Source organism: Macaca nemestrina, chromosome 9 (genome assembly GCF_043159975.1).
Source record: "Macaca nemestrina isolate mMacNem1 chromosome 9, mMacNem.hap1, whole genome shotgun sequence".
Taxonomy (NCBI): domain Eukaryota; kingdom Metazoa; phylum Chordata; class Mammalia; order Primates; family Cercopithecidae; genus Macaca; species Macaca nemestrina.
In genome coordinates, this window is record NC_092133.1 from 5702576 (window position 1) to 5718926 (window position 16351).

The window sequence follows — 16351 nt, forward strand, 5'->3', positions numbered from 1 at the left end:
CTCACAGGAGCCCGAGCCCTATAGTGAATGACAGGGATCTAGGTTGCTTGTTCCTTAAGAGAACCTGATGCCTGGTGATCTGTCACTGTCTCCCATCACCCCCAGAGGGGCCGTCTAGTTGCAGGAACACAAGTTCAGGGCTCCCACTGATTCTACATGATGGTGAGTTGTATAATTATTTCATTGTATGTTACAATGTAATCATAATAGAAATAAAGTACACAATAAATATAATGCACTCGAATCATCCCCAAACCATGCCCTCCTCACCCCCACCCCCCACCAACTCCACAGAAAAACTGTCTTCCATTAAACTGGTCCCTGGTGTCACAAAGGTTGCAGAATGCTGCCCATAGTGGGCAATGGAGCAATTTCTCTTCTCTGGGATATTGCCGACCCTTTTCATTTCGGTCTATCTGATAGGTAAAATGATAATGTTATTTTAACTTGCATTTCTCTAATTTCTAGAGAGTTGAGCATCTTTTCATGATTAGTGAAACATAATTAGATATTTGTATTCTGCCTGGTCATATTCTTTACTCATGTTTCCATTGTGTTCTTCTACATATTATTTTATTATATAATTTGTAAACATTTACCTTCAATTCCTTCTGTAAAAGAATGTGTCTGGATGAGTACTGAATATAATTTGTTCAATGAACAAATGAAACAGCTTCCTGTTATTTTGGCACACTGTGGCAACGTGTTATCATCTGAAATGGTCCTTCATACTTCTTCCGGGGGTCAGATGAAGATTTAAAGGGCACTTCACGGGGTCAGGTTCCCTTCTACAATTCTAGGTCAAAGGAGCCCATCTGCGCCTTATAACCCGAGGCCCGTTTCCCTCTTGCTTGTGGACCAGCAGCCTTGCTCAGCACGCTGAGGCCCTGGCAGAGGCTGGACCAAGGTGTGAGTTTCACATTTAGTTCTGCTCTGGGTGCTGAGGTCACATAACAGTGTCCTTCTCCTGAAAGTAACACCCCATGTCTGTGGCAATATGGGAGCCAATAATTTTGTTTTCAAATAAACTGAAAAGCCTCAGATGTGGAGTGGACGTCATCCTGCTGGTGCCCACGGAGCCACCTGAGGGACTGTCTGCAGAACCCGGGCAGATTCTTCCCCACTGTTGCGCAAATGGATGTTCTGCCGTTGTGACTCCTGGATGTGAGGGGACATCCAGGCAGTTTGTCAGATATTTCTAAGTGGCCAGTTGATTTGCATTGGGAAGAAAAGTCGGGATTGTGGGTTGAAATAACTCATTGAATCATCAGTGACTTGCCCCTGAAGGACTGGCTTGCAAAGAGGCAAGTTTATATTTGCTGGCAGCTTCTGGTCTCTCGTTTTTGGGGTTTTAGATGTCTCTGAGGTTTCAACATGAAGAGGAAAAAGACAGGTGGGCACTTAGAACTGCTCTCCTCACTGGAGGTTCTGTTGCCAGAAATCTTCACTCTTTCCTCCTCCTGGGACCAATGGTACATTTGCAGGACATTTGTCCAGGGTTAGAAAATCATGTGGGGCCCTCGGTGTGACTTTGCTCACAAGCTCCCACCCCCACTTCCCTCTTGTCTTTTCTGCATAATGCCTAGACATCACAGTCCACTCATGAACGCTTCAGCAGGTATCTCGAAAGGCAAGGACTCTTCTTTTTAAAAATAAAACTAACCATGATGCCAATATCTGACCTAAAATATTAAGAATAATTCCTTTTTTTTTTTTTTTTTTGTTTTGAGACAGAGTCTTGGTCTGTCACCAGGCTGGAGTGCAGCGGCGCAATCTCGGCTCACTGCAACCTCCACCTCCTGGGTTCAAGTGATTCTCCTGCCTCAGCCTCCTGAGTGGCTGGGAATACAGGCGTGCACCACCACACCCAGCTAATTTTTGTATTTTTAGTAGAGATGGGGTTTCACCATGTTGGCCAAGATGGTCTCGATCTCTTGACCTCGTGATCCGCCCCCTCGGCCTCCCAAAGTGCTGGGATTACAGGCATGAACCACTGCACTTGGCCTAAGAATAATTCTTTAGTTCATATCATTAACTGTCACATCAGGGACATTAACTGTCACATCGCCTCGTCCATGTATGTTCATGGTTGGTTTTCTGCACAACGGGATTTTGGAGGATTTTTAACCCTATTGCTCTCCCGCCTCCAGCCAAGGCTGACCCTGACTCTCAGCTGGGGTCGTAGATGGGACACCTCTAGAACACTAAGCTTTGCTGAACAACCAAATGCTAAACTAGCTTATTTAGCCTTCCTGTTGTTAGAGGCACAAACTATGAAAAGCACACTAAGAAATTGAGCCACACCATTCTTCTCTTACCCTAAGCCCCTTTTCACCCTCTGAATGGTCCCAGGAGCTCAGGAGGAGGCAGTAAGGGAGGCAGCCAGGGAAAGGGAGAGGGGCATGGGTCCTTACCTGAGGTCGTGGTGGTCTCGTTGCTGTCGACAGTAGTCTCGTTGCCCCTGAGAGCCCTGGCGAGCGGCAAGCTAAAACCCACCAGCAGGAGTGGACACAAGGGCTCCATGGTGGACCTGCAGAGAGGCAGGGACAGGCTCAGAGGTCATCCAGCAGCAGCAGTGGGACCCTCCGGTGCCGGGCAGTGATGATGAGGATAAGAGCCAACTTCATTTCAGGGCTTCCTCTGAGCCAAGACGTTTGCCTGTCACTTTCACGGATCATCTCACTGAGCCTTCGCAACACCAGGGGGATACGGTCACTGACTATGGACATTCACTCAAAGGAGGGAACCAGGACTCAGAGGACCCGCTTGGTTGATGGTTAGTGGGGGCAGGTCGGGGACTGGAACCCAGGGCGATCTCATCCCAGACCCCTGCCCTCCCCGGAACCACTTAGGAGAAATCACTTCTGGGTGACCTAGCCTGGTGTCCTGGACCCTCTACCATCCACCCTCCACTCACCCTGCTAACTCTACCCCTCCCATTCAAGCCTTGCTCTCTAGCCAGCTGTCCTCTTCACACCCAGCAAGACACTGCTTTTCAATCTGTTTCTTCGTCCTCCTTCACTCTGCCTGGGAAACGTCGATCCTCCAGGGCCTAGTTCAGGCAGCCTCATCGCCCGGCTGCAGCCAAGTTCTCTATTCCTCGCTGCTCCAGCACACTCAGTCTAGCTCCTGCATGCTTGGTCTGGCTCCAGCATGCTCTGCCTGGCTGCAGCTTGACCCTTGCCTCTGACCCTGGCCGTGTCTGAACTCTCAGGTGAAGTGGAGGTAAGCTGCCTCTGTAAGGATGGGGCCATGGTCCACTCATCTTGACAGAGCCAATTGAGTACCCTGGGATGCAGGTGAATGTTTATTGGGGGTAGGGCGTAGGAATGCCCAGGGGCAGACCCAGACTGTAAAGTGGCTCAGCACAGAAAAAGGCTCTTTCATGCTGAGGACCCGTGGGCCATCACCTCAGATCTTCACCTGGCACTCCATTTTGCCAGAACATCAGAGCATCACTAAATGTGGCAGTGACTGCTTGGTGGTGTGGAAACCCGTCACTAGAGCCTCACTGGCAGGTGCAGGTGGGCAGTGGCACCTGCTGAATGGGATTTGCTGTTGACATTGCAGACATGCAGTGGAGGTGTGCCCCCCTCCACTCCCCACCCCCTGAACCCCATCCAAGGTCAGCCTGTCCCCACCAGCAGCCCTCTCCTGCCTGAGACCTCCCTCAGGGATGCAAATGGACCCCATTTCAGAACTGAGGCCAAGAAACATCCATTCCCCGGCTGCTCACATGTTAAACACTAATGCTTGTAATTAGAGAAGATATCTGAATGAGTGTGAAAAATCCTAATTGTGTTTCAGTAATCACCACTATTAAGATGAAACCATTATGAGGACATTATAACAATTAGCCCAGAACAACTACGATGGTGGCAATCAGCACTTTTACTTCTTTCCTCTTTTTTAATTTCCAAAATACACATTTTAGATTTGTAAAATGAGCCATATACACAAATAATTCCATGAGCACCTACTATGTGCTGGGTATTTTATATCTGTATTATCTGCACAATAACCCCACAGGGCTGAGAAACAGAGGTTCCCGAAGGATAAAGAACTGGCCCAAAGTCAGGCTGGAGGACATGGAGGAACCGTGATTTGAACCCAGGAACCCTGGAGACAGAAGCCCTCACCCCCGCTGCAAGCTGCCCTGGCCCTTCCACAACAGGCAGCTCTGCCCATGTAGGCACACACTGTTTTTAAAAATCTGTTACTGCACACTGCCACAATACTTTTAATATACTTGAGTAAATTACAGAGTAATTGATTGGGGAATATTAATTGGTTTAATACAACTCCAGAGATGCAGACTTCCTAGCTGAAACATTGTCTCATCTCATGCATTAATTTGATAACCCTCCTCTTCAAATGCTCAGTGATCTAAGAGGAGGCTGACATCCTTGAGAAAGACAAAGATCATTTTGTTCATCTATTAGAATCTGAGGTCCAGAAGTGCTCAGGGGAGCCGCAGGTGATTTTCCTGACACGAGCGGCAGTGGGCAACAACCTGCAGAATTCAAAGCCTGTCCACCCGCTGGAGCCCGGCTCTGTCCCCGTTATATTTTAAAGCCAATGACAACTTGCTAGTCCCTGGCCATTCACTCTCAGTGGGCTTGCACGAGTGACCTGGTCCAAATGGTGCTTGAAACAGTGATTAAAACCATGCAGAATTTTAAGGATTTGTATTTCATCCGTTTGTGTTGTGAGCCTACCAAATGCTGAGTATGTAGAGCATAAATTACATGTGATTTCCAGGACTGATATGAGAAAAGGAGTTTATTTATGATAAAGCAGGTTGTATATTTACTCCCCTCAACCGTCAACCTGCTATCTATTTCATTATAAATCTGTCTTTTTATTCCATCTGATGTCTTTTTAATATTCCTCACTGGGCAAGTCCTTGGGTCAGGCAGCCAGGTAGGCCCTGGAGATGCAAAGAATATAGTCTTGTTTCTGCCCTAAAGTGGCTCATTGAGGAGGAAGGACAGGCAGAAGGATAGCCACCCTGATACCCCACTCCCATGCTCCGGAGACAAGGCCACGGTGCCAAGGAGCAAAGGTGAGGGAGCAATGATTCCTCTACGCAGTTAATGAAACCTTCCCCAGAAATGCAGTGTAGAGTGAGTCATCCAGGATGGAAGGCAGAGGGAGATGCAGGCAGGGGACAGAGGAGCGAAGGGAGCCCAGACAGGACCCACTGTCCAGGCAGTTCACGGTTCTCCGGTACGTGGGAGAAGAAGAGTGAGGAGGAAAAGTCTGAAAAGGAATTGGGTAAGCCCTCAATGCCATGCTAGAGTTTGGCTTGGCCCTAGGGGCTCGTTTTTCCATTAACAATCTACATTATTAGAGTCACCTGGGGGCACGAAGGAACGATGCCCATTCCTGTGCCCAACTCCAGATGGAAGAAATCAGAGTATCTGGGGAATAATGGCTTTATATAGGCTGAAGTTCAAAAACCTTGGCTACGAGCCATGAGTCGCCATGAAAGTTTCCAGAGGGAGCCCTGGACGCCGCGCGTCAGCTCCTGACACAGGGTAGCCTTTGCGGCTGGAGAGTGGTCCAGAAGCCTGAGCATCACCTGGGAGCATGTGAGGAATGCAGAGTCTCAGGACCGTCCCAGACCTCCCACCTTTTACGAAGGTTCCTGGGTGGTTCCTCTGCTCATCAACATTTGAGACGTATTGATCTAAGCAATGTGTGTTTAAGAAAGACCAAGCCAGGGGCAATGGGAATGGAAAGGAGGGAGGGAGTCGAGAAGGATTTCAAGGGTAGGGTCCATGGCAGTGGTGATCAGTGGGATGTGGGTGAAAAGTGAGGCAGCAAAGGTATTGGGGTTTCCATCTTGGGAGCTGGGGTGGGAGGGAGCATCATTCATCAGCTGAGACAAGGAGAATGGGGGCTCTAGGGTGGGGATAAGGATGATTTTTAGTGGGAGGCATAAAGCAATAATATAAGCTCCCAGTTACCGAGCTCCTATGAAGCGGGATAAGCTATCTGAGGTTCTGAGATCAATGACCTCATCAACCCTCACTGAAATCTTTTTTTTTTTTTTTTTTGAGACAGAGTCTCGCTCTGTCGCCCAGGCTGGAGTGCAGTGGCACGATCTCGGCTCACTGCAAGCTCTGCAAGCTTCGCGTCCTGGGTTCATGCCATTCTCCTGCCTCAGCCTCCTGAGTAGCTGGGACTACAGGCGCCCACCACCACGCCTGGCTATTTTTTTTGTATTTTTAGTAGAGACGGGGTTTCACTGTGTTAGTCAGGATGGTCTCGATCTCCTGACCTTATGATCCGCCCGCCTCGGCCTCCCAAAGTGCTGGGATTACAGGCGTGAGCCACCACGCCCGGCCTCTTACTGAAATCTTACGAGCAATGTCCTGTTGTTACTGAAGATGAAAGGCTGCATTAGAGAGGATGGTGGAACATTCCTCAGGAGACTGCCTGTAGCAGTTGCATTTGGTGTCTAGGGGCCTCGTCAGAAGGAGAGGTGGGCTGCAAGTGCAGTATGTGGGGGAGGCACTCCTTGTGGGGGTTATTGGAGAGGAAGGCCAGGGTCAAGGCAGCAAGTTGCAGGAAGTCACTGCAACAGGGCCCGAGGAAGGGAGCTGGGCAAGAGACTGGGAAACAGTGGCTGGGCTGGGGGGAGGGCAGGAGGCAGGTCGAGGTGCACAACCAAGGGTAGGAAAGGGATTTTCCTGAGCCCCATCCACTTCCCCACATCCCTGCCCCCTCTCTTGGAGTGGTCCCCTCTCTCTCTTCACCCTTTACTTGACCCCACCAGATTTTGAGGTTGAGCTACCTGAGATGGAGTCTTTCCTGGGATCACACTGTCTGGCCCTGTGTAAGGTGATTTGGGTTTTGGACCTCTCCACCAGCCCAGGAGACCCCAGAGAGTGGGGGCTGTCTTGTGTCCCCATTTCCCAGCTCCTGACTTCCTCCCTGGCCACCTCAATAATTGGGGCTTTCAGGGCATTTGAGGGCAAGGAGCCATCCCTGGGCTAGTGCCTCTGGGCAGGAGCTGCCCAGCTGACCCCTCTGGCCCCACCAAACCCGAAAGTGCCCTTTCCAGCTGGCCCAGGATGTCCAGCTGTGGACTGACCCACACTGCCCCCTGCAGCTCCAAGAGGGTAGTGTTTTCTCTCTGCAGCCCAAACCCATCACCTACATGGTCAAAACCTGCAGCTGTTTTGCTTTCAACTAAGAAACAGATGAGGGTTCTTCTCAAGGAAGCAGGAGACAATGATTTGGGAGCCATACTCAGGTTTCAAAGCCACTGCACTTAAAAAGAGCCCCTGGAATGGGTCGCACGTAATTTCTCATCCAAACCAGGACTTCTTGGAGAGCAAACGAGGGGGCTATAATGGTTCAAAATATATGCTTCTCTAAAACATTTATTGACAAATGATTTGATTTTATTAAGCTGGAAGACTATTAAGTAGTTCTTCTCACAAAATATTTTTAATCTGAAAACAAAATAACATATTAATTTTATATATATATTTAAGAAGAAATATTTCTGGAGGCCCAGGCAGACAGATTGCTATGAGCTCAGGAGTTTGAGACCAGCCTGAGCAATATGGCAAGACCCCATTTCTAGAAAAAATACAAAAAAATTAGCCAGGCGTGGTGATGCGAGCTTGTGGTCCCAGTTACTTGTGTGGCTGACATGGGAGGATCACTTGAGCTTGGGAAGTGGAGGTTGCAATGAGCCAAGATCATGTCACTGCACTCCAGCCTGGGCAACAGAGCCAGACCTTGTTTCAATGACAACAACAACAACAAAAAAAAAAAAAAAAGAAAAGAAAAAACCTTTTGGTATTGATTATCTGAAAATAAAATGAGAGCATAAAATGATACTTAGTCTCGGCACACATTCACAGGCTCTGATCAACTTCTTAGCCTTATCTGTTCCTAATATGTTTCCCTCAATATGTTTTTCAATGTTGAGGGAAATGTTTTATTAATATTATTATTAATGTTTAATAATTAATATTTATGTTTTAATTTTTTAAATAAAATTGCCTGCATTATTTTCAGATTAGCAGTTTGTGAGCTCTCATCATTTAATTCACTTTATTGCTTCCTTGTTTTTGTAGAAATAAGTTTTAGTGTCTTCCTGTTCATAACTTCATTTGTTTGTGTGTTTGTTTGTTTGTTTGAGGCAGAGTCTCGCTCTGTTGCCCAGATTGGAGTGCAGTGCTACCATCACGGTTCACTGCAGTCTCAACCTCCTGGGCTCAAGGGATACTCCCATCTCAGCCTCTCAAGTAGCTGGGACTACAGGGGTGCACCACCATGACTGGCAAAACTTAAGACTTTTTTTTGTAAAGATGGGGGGTCTCACTATGTTGCCCAGGTTAGTCTCAAACTCCTAGACTCAAGCAATCCTCCCGCCCTGACTTCCCAAAGTGCTGGGATTACAGGTGTGAGCCACCACCATGCCCAGCCATAACCTTTGTTTTCAATAATTGTAACTCTATAAAATTTTCAAAAGCCAAGAGTTCTGTGTGTGTCAGGGGGCAGGGCGTGGTGGGGTTGGGTGCTCCATTTATTGAATCCTTCTATAATATATTTCCAATTAGTTTGGAACTAAACTAAACTCACTTAGGGCCTTGTTTGCAGAAAGGTTCACCATCTTTTTAGGACACTTAGGTTTATTTACAAAATAATTCTTTGAAGCCTCGAACATTTCTAGAATCTGATTGATGATGAGCAGGAGAGAGAAAGTGCATACTACAAAGCTGCAGTGTCTTAAAAATTCAACATCAGCCTAATTACCATGAATTTGCAGTTTAGTTACTCTGTGTACGTGTAACTATTTATAAATTTTGACAACGGCTTCTATTTTAACTGATGAGATGTCCAATTTGGACACAATTATAAATGCTGTGAGGGTGGGCATGGTGGCTCATGCCTGTAATCCCAGCACTTTGGGAGGCTAAGGCAGGCAGATCACTTGAGGTCAGAAGTTCGAGACCATCCTGGTCAACATGGAGAAACCCCGTCTCTACTAAAAATACAAAAATTAGCTGGGTGAGGTGGCGCACACCTGTAATCCCAGCTGCTCAGGAGGTTGAGGCAGGAGAACCACTTGAACTCAGGAGGCGGAGGTTGTAATGAGCCAAGATTGTACCACTGCACTCCAGCCTGGGTGACAAAGCAATACTCCATCTCCAATAAATAAATAAGTAAATAAATGATGTGTACACCACGATCAATTCCAAGTACAATACATTTACTACAAATGCCGAGCTTTACCCACACTTATATAATATCATATTCCTAATTCCCCCACAAATAATTTTATCATGACGCTGATTCTTCCACTGCATTTCCTGTGACATTAGTAATTAAGTCAAGGCTTTGCCTTTGACAGGAGCAACATCCAAGTTGTATTGGGATTCCATGAAATGAATTTAAAAAAAAATAAAACCACTATGGGAATGGACTGATTTTGTTTGAAAATCACTGCTTGAAAACGACACTGATGTAACACTGGCATCATCTGATGGTTCATGAAATTCTTCTACCCTTGGGAGCACTAACAGCTATCACTTCACCTTCCAGGTTTCACAGTGAAACCTGGAATTGAAGATGAGCAAAATTAGCTGAGAATACTTGTTTGATCTAAGTGAAAAGTCATGCTTTGTGAGCAGTTGGCAAAGCACCTTCAATTTATCATCCTCAGGCGCAGGGGTCTTCAAGCAGCCACTTAGTGAATACTGATGATCTCTTAGCAGCTTTTTATTTCTTTCTTGCTTCTATGTGGTCAGCGATACCATTACAGCCCCCGAGGTAGTTAATAAATGTTTATAAGTATTTGGTATAAATTACAAATTATTCCAACATTATCATCAACTTTCTGGAAAAAAAAATCAGGGCTTGATACGTCTTTTCTGGTTATTCCTGACCTACAAGTTTAAGGCAAATTCAGAAAGTTCTACTGAAACATAATTTAAATAGAGTTGCAGATTCACACCACACAATAAATGCCCAAGCCCATCGAAGAAGAGAGTTCAGACTGTTTTTTACAAGTTGTATTGATTTCCTACAAATATTTCAAAATCCCCTACCCTGTAATTTCTCATGTTTCCCACAGATGCTGATGACCATGGCATCTCACAGGTCATGGTGTGGGCCGCAGCTCAACTGGCTGGTACCACAAGTGGCCAGCAGGAGCCCCAGCCTTGAAGCCTCCTCCCACCATACTGGGATGCCAATGGGAGTTGGTTCTAATCAACTTTTCTCCAAGGGCACTTTTTCTTTTCTAACCCGCCTGTTGTCCTTGAAAGGTAAGTGTTACTGACATTGTGTTAGGAAAGGGTGATGAAGAGAGAGAAGATGGTGGCTGTCATCTTCCAGATTTAGTCACCATTAGAGACAGCCTGTTCCTGGCACAGGTGTCTCCATCCTATGAGGAGAGCATAGCAGAAGCTGGGAGGCACAAGTGGACAGCCTATAGAACCTTCCTGGATTCTGTTAATGCAAGTATTTCAACATTAAAAGTTTAATTTTCAGCCAGGCATGCTGGCTCATGCCTGTAAACCCAGCACTTTGGGAGGCCCAGGCGGGTGGATCACCTGAGGTCAGGGGTTCAAGACCACTGTGGCCAATATGCTGTAACCCCATCTCTTGTAAAAATACAAAAAATAGCCAGGCGTGGCGGTGGACACCTGTAATCCCAGCTACTCAGGAGGCTGAGGCAGGATAATTGCTTGAACCCAGGAGGTGGAGGTTGCAGTGAGCTGAGATTGCACCACTGCACTCCAGCCTGGATGATGGAATGAGACTCCATTTCAAAAAAAAAAAGTTTAAATTTCAATTGCTGTAAGATGAAAAATATGGAATAAATGTGAAAGTGGACAGGACACAGGGACAACAAGCAGAAAATAGGGCTGTCTCCGTTGAAGAGGGAAATACGGTCCCCTGGAGAGAATGCAGAGACACGGCGTGGTGTGGTGGGAACTGAGCCCTGGGGCCCTCCAAGATTTAGATCTCTGAGCCCTCTGTCATGAGACCTGCTCATATTTTTCCTTCTCTCAACAAAACACATCTTGATTTTCCCCTTACTCAGTCTCACCCACATTTTGCTGCCCTGAAGATTCACACCTGAGCCAGGCAAGGAATGCAGCTTTGCTCAGGTCCGACCGATGGCTGCACCTGCCCCTCATCTGGCAGAGTCACACTCACAGGTACTTTATGGTCCCTAGGCCATTGCTTACTCAGAAGAGATATGCTTTATCAGAGGCTACCTGGCAGGGCCGTGGGAAAGATCAATATGGGAAACAGAACCACTGCCCGAAACACCCTGGGCCGGAAAACAGCAGGGCCCACACAACACGGCTCCATCCATCTGCCCTCGGGGCTCAGCAGTAACGGTGTGAAACAATGGTGCTGGGAATGTTGGAAACAGCACAGCCCTCCTGCTGTCTCCCACTGAGAAGAGGGCACCCAGTGCTGAGGCCTGCAGCCCCTCCACAGAGCCTCTGCTCAGCGGTGTGGCTGACAGAGGAGATGCTGGCCAGCTGTGTCCTAGGCCTCGCTGAGTGCAGCCCACCCTGGATCAGACCTCCAAAAGTGATGATGGCTGGACTAAGCTCTTGTGGGTAAGTTTATGCTACACTTTTGATTTCAAAGAAATCCATGCAGCTGCTAGTTGAGGGAGACTCTCTAGACTCATGAGTGCCTGCTGGTTGGCTTATGTATTCACCCATGCATTCATTCAGCATTGGTTACTAAGAGTTGACTGCCAGGATCTGGAGAGACAACTAAACAAGACAAACACTGGCCTTGGCCCCTCCTCCCACCTCCCTACTTCCAAAGCTTGCGATTCAGCCAGAGAGAGAAAAGCCTTCAATAAATAGAATGCAACTGCGATGTGTTAGGCGGGGGAAGCACACAATGTGGTAGAGGCGCCCTGCCGGGTGCCTGCCCCTGTCCAGAGGGGTCTGGAGGGCTGCCTGGGGAGAAGGGGAGTTAGCCAGTCCAAGGGGGCTGGGGAGGTGAGGGAGGCCTACAGGCAACAGAGAGCACAGGGCCCTGGGAACCCACAGAACCTGAATAGGACACGGGCAACCAGGACTCCCCTGGCAACGCCAACGCTCAGTGTTCAGAGATGTCCAGGAAGACCTTTCTGGCAGGATTATCCATGCATGTGGCACCCCTCAAGGCAGGGCCAACTCTCATGCAGGTCTCTACCCTGGTGCCGTCTCAGAGCTGCCACAAAGGAGGCACTACACGGGTGTTTTTGAAGGAATCACCATGAAGAAATAAGGTGTCAGGGACTGGCACGCGGATTCTCTCCAGCACGTCAACTCATGGCACTTTCTGAAGGGCCCAGGCCACGGAGCCTGAAGACCCAGCTGGTTTGACATCTCTCTCTGCCTCTCTTTCTCATTAACTCTCATCCTCTCTCTCTCTCTCTCTTTCTCCTCCCTCCACCCCCAGAGGAGGGCCTTTTCCAGAACACTTAACCTCTCTGCACCTGCTTCCCAATTAGTGAAACAGGAGAATCCCATGAGATCACAAATGAGTGAGTCGTGTAAACTGTAACTCATCAGGCAAGGGCTGGTTATTATAATGGCGTGGCCCCATTGTTCGCCAGGGCAGCAGCCGTGCTGTGGGAAACTGCAAACTCAGCAAAGCGAACGGCGGTGTTTGCTGAGTGGACACGGTCTCTGCCACCACATCTTCCTGGGAGGGCCTCGGAGGGGTGAGGGAAGCCCACGTGGGGAGCCTCTGCCGTTTCCACAAAGGAGCCTGCAATTCCGGAGCCTGCATCTCCACTGGGGTCTGTGCCTGTGTGTGCCCCCTGGGTTTTTCTTTGAGGTTTTTCATTCTCCTGTGATGGTTGGTGGGGGGATGGAGATAAGTGTCCTGTCCCCGCCCCCAGAAAAGCAATCTCTCCACAAAACTCAGAAGCAGCCTGGGCGGATCTGACTGCTGAGGCATTGATGCCTAAGAGCTGTCTGTGCAGGCAGGTGGGTGGAGGAAGCTGGCGGTCCCTAAGGCCTCAGCCCTGGTGATGCCCACTGTGGGCGCCTTAGGCAGGCCTGGGCTTACAGTCCGTCTCAGCTCAACTTGGACACATGCCATCTTTTCCTCATCCTCCTCTTCTTGAAAGGCTTGTTATTCAGCTGGAAAATAGACATTTTTCAGCAGATTTTCTCTATTCAGAAATAGACTAAAGCTTCCGCTGGAGTCTGGCATTATCCCAGAGAAAGGAGACCCACGGGCCTTCAGCAGTGCACCGCCCGCAGGGAAGTCATCCAGTCTGGGCATCCTGACTCGGTTCTCCCGCGGCGTCCTTCTCATCTGCTGTAACCGAGGTCAGGGAGAAGGCCCTGGGTGGTGTCTGGCCTGAGAGGGTCAGTTGTGCTGCCTGCTTCAGATGCCCCATAGGCTGGTGACTCTTCTGGTCTTTGGTGCTGACGCCCACAGGCCTGGCTCACAGTGGGTGCTGGGTCAGGGCAAGTGGAGAACAACAGTGCCGGGAGCCAGGACCCACCCATGTGTTAGAGAAAGGCAGCAGCTTGGAAACCTGTAGGCGGGTCTCCCGTCCACTGAGTCACCAAGAACTAGGAGCCTGCAGCCGGTTGGGAGGATTCTGGAGGTGCTCTGCCCCCAGCTGGGGCCCTGAGCCCCCACGAGGCTTCCGCGTGGGGCATCTGATGACTCACATGGACCACAGCACAGCAGCCCAGTGGGCTCGGAGTTAGGAGCTGGAGGATGAAAGCCACCCACTCTTATCTGCCTCTGAGGAGTCTGCAATCAAGAGGGAGGATGTCCCCATATGGTAAATAACCACAGGACGGGGCATGTGGGGCAAAAGGCAACTGAAAAGTGGAGACAAATCCCAGCGGGAGGCCTCTGGGGGGACCCTGAGCAGAGACAGAGCAGGATAGCGCTCTGAGAGGAGGACAGCCGAGGCCAGAGGGGATAGCATTCAGGACAGGGGCCAGACATCTGGGGTGGCCAGGGCTGGCCTGGGGCAGCATGGAAGCGAGTGGCCACGGGTGGGGACAGGGCCTCATCCCAGAGGGTCTCAAGGCCTCCCCAGGGATGGAGGCTTCTTGCTGGGGACAGATTCCCGCTCCTGGCCTTGGCTTTGTGCTCTGGGAATGAAGGCTGCACAACCCAAGAGCCAAGGAGCCCTGGGTCCCAGTGGGCTGCTCCGCTGTGCCTGAGGGAGTGGGGTCTCAGGGACAGAATGGGGCCACCCCTTCTGCTGGGCGCTGAGGGTGACCCTCCTGCAGCAGGGCGGTGGCCCTGGCAGCCTGTCCACATGAGGGGCTGAGCCAGGGCCAGGTGTTCTGTGTACCATCTCACCTTTGCCCTGTTTTTCCTAAGAAATGCAGATTATGTGACCTTCAGAGGCAGCTGGAGAAAGAAAAGATGGAGGAGATCACGGCCCAGCAATTCCCAGCCTGCGGTAGGCAGCAGGTTCAATGATACACTTGAGGTCCTAATCCCTGAGTGTGGCTGCGTGTGACCTGAGTCCCTTCTGCCTGCCAGGAGTGAGGCCACCTGAGATCGCAGAAGGGACTGGGCAGGAGACAGGTGCAGGGTAATCCAGATCCCATATTTAACCGACGGTGAGGAGGCCTCCTTACTTCTCCCTGAGCCTGGCAAACATGGCTAACCTCCTTTGGAGAAGTTCTGTGAATCACGTGTCTGACGCAGGCTGGTGAAGTACAGTGTTCTCCGGAAATCCAGCGGTCTGCACCATCAGTGTCCTGGGCTCGCTGCCTCTGGAGACTCCCACACCCCCAGCCAAAGTCAGGACCCTCCCCTGAAACCTCTGCCATGACCTGTCCTGCCTTAGGGAGGTGGAGACCCTCAGCGTGCAGGTGTCCCACCTCACTGTGCCTCTCAGCTTCTTTGTTTCTGCCCAAAATACAGGCTCCTGAGTGGCCTCCTGTGGGTGTCCTGGGACTGTCACCTGCCCTCTCTCAGCCAGGTGGGCTCAAACGGCAGGGGCAGCATCTCTGGTCCAGACTGGGGTCTGTCTCAGTTCATTTATCCAGGATCTTTAGGCAAAAAGAGAAACACCAAGGATTATCCCCTTTCAGGCGAGCTTAGCCTGCTTTTTTGGGCTCTTCAAGGCCTATCCATCCATGCACGGAGAAATAACATGCATGCTGGTGTGGAAATGACGCCCGGATACCTTTCCAAAGGCTCCATGGCCCACTCTTCCAGTCTCCATCCTGGTCATGCAGGTGCTGACCCACATGTTTCTGGGTTAGGAAGGAAAGCAAAGGTCAGGAGGCGAAGGCTGACCCCTTTATCTTCTGATAAACCCGAGAGCAGAACAGCCTCAACAAGGATAATTACAACAGGGAAATGGCATTCCTGGCCAGTGGACAAGCACCTCCTTTAAACTACACCTCAGAGCCCCACTTTGACTTGCATCCTATGGGGTGCTGGTCAGTGGGGGCTGAATTCTGGGGTGCTGGGCATCCCTCCACCATGCAGGCCCCACAAAGGCAGCCGAGGAGGGACAGTGCTCGGAAGCAGACAGCCACACAGACCACTGGGCTCCATCAGGCCTCTCACCGCAGGAAGCACAGGCTGGCGAGGCCAGAGTTAATTCCTCAGAATAACTGCTAATAATACAAATCAACCTTTTTGGACACTGAGTACATACCAGGCCCTGTGCTAAGTGCTTCTAACCTAAGCGTCACCTCATTGCCTGCTAATACCCCCTCTAGGAAATAGGGACTATCATAAGTCCTGCCCACAGGCATGAAAACCACAGCTGTGGGTTGACCCTCTCTGCGTCTGTATCTAATACTGCACCTGTTTTCTATGAAATCAGGACAATATGACTCATAGGGCAAGATGATTATTTGTTATACATGGAGAAAAACAAAAGCTCAAATAAAAAAAGTATGTTTTCTGAAGGAGAAACACAATTCAGACATTTTCCAAGCTTCAAGTATGAATATACTTACATGGATGAAAGATTTAAAGAATAACAATAAAAAACCCTTAACCGTAAAATTTGTCGACTCAGCAAGTTTCAGACGTAGCCACGGTGAGCTGGCCTCTTTGGAGACGGTTTTGCTTGTTAAAGAGAAAAGGATGCAAAGGGCTTGCTTTTTATCTCAGTTGGTGAAGGTTGGAATTGAATGCTTTTGAACAAAAGTAATTGCCTGTGTCTAAATGTAAAATCACTGAAACATTACTAAAAGACTGGCAAAGAAGTCCAAGTGTTAAGAGAGAAAAAGTGGGAGAGGAAACAGGCAGAGAGAAATAAGGATGAGAGACTTGGTAGTGTCCCTGGTCTGGCTCTCACTGCAGGGACCTGAATGGACCCACAGTGTCCTCCAGGGGTCTGGGGAGTGGA

The 16351-nt window shown here is 49.3% G+C and overlaps 1 protein-coding gene across 6 annotated transcripts in view; it reads right to left on the bottom strand.

The window, feature by feature from the left end:
* Window positions 1–16351, bottom strand: part of LOC105470569 (protein tyrosine phosphatase receptor type E) — a 181586-nt gene that overhangs the window by 42167 nt on the left and 123068 nt on the right. For all 6 annotated transcript variants that reach the window (XM_024789393.2, XM_071068924.1, XM_071068925.1 and 3 more), the window contains one exon: window positions 2415–2530. In XM_024789393.2, coding sequence (XP_024645161.1) covers window positions 2415–2523 — 109 coding nt within the window. In that variant the 5' untranslated portion in view covers window positions 2524–2530. The remainder of the gene's footprint in view (window positions 1–2414; window positions 2531–16351) is intronic.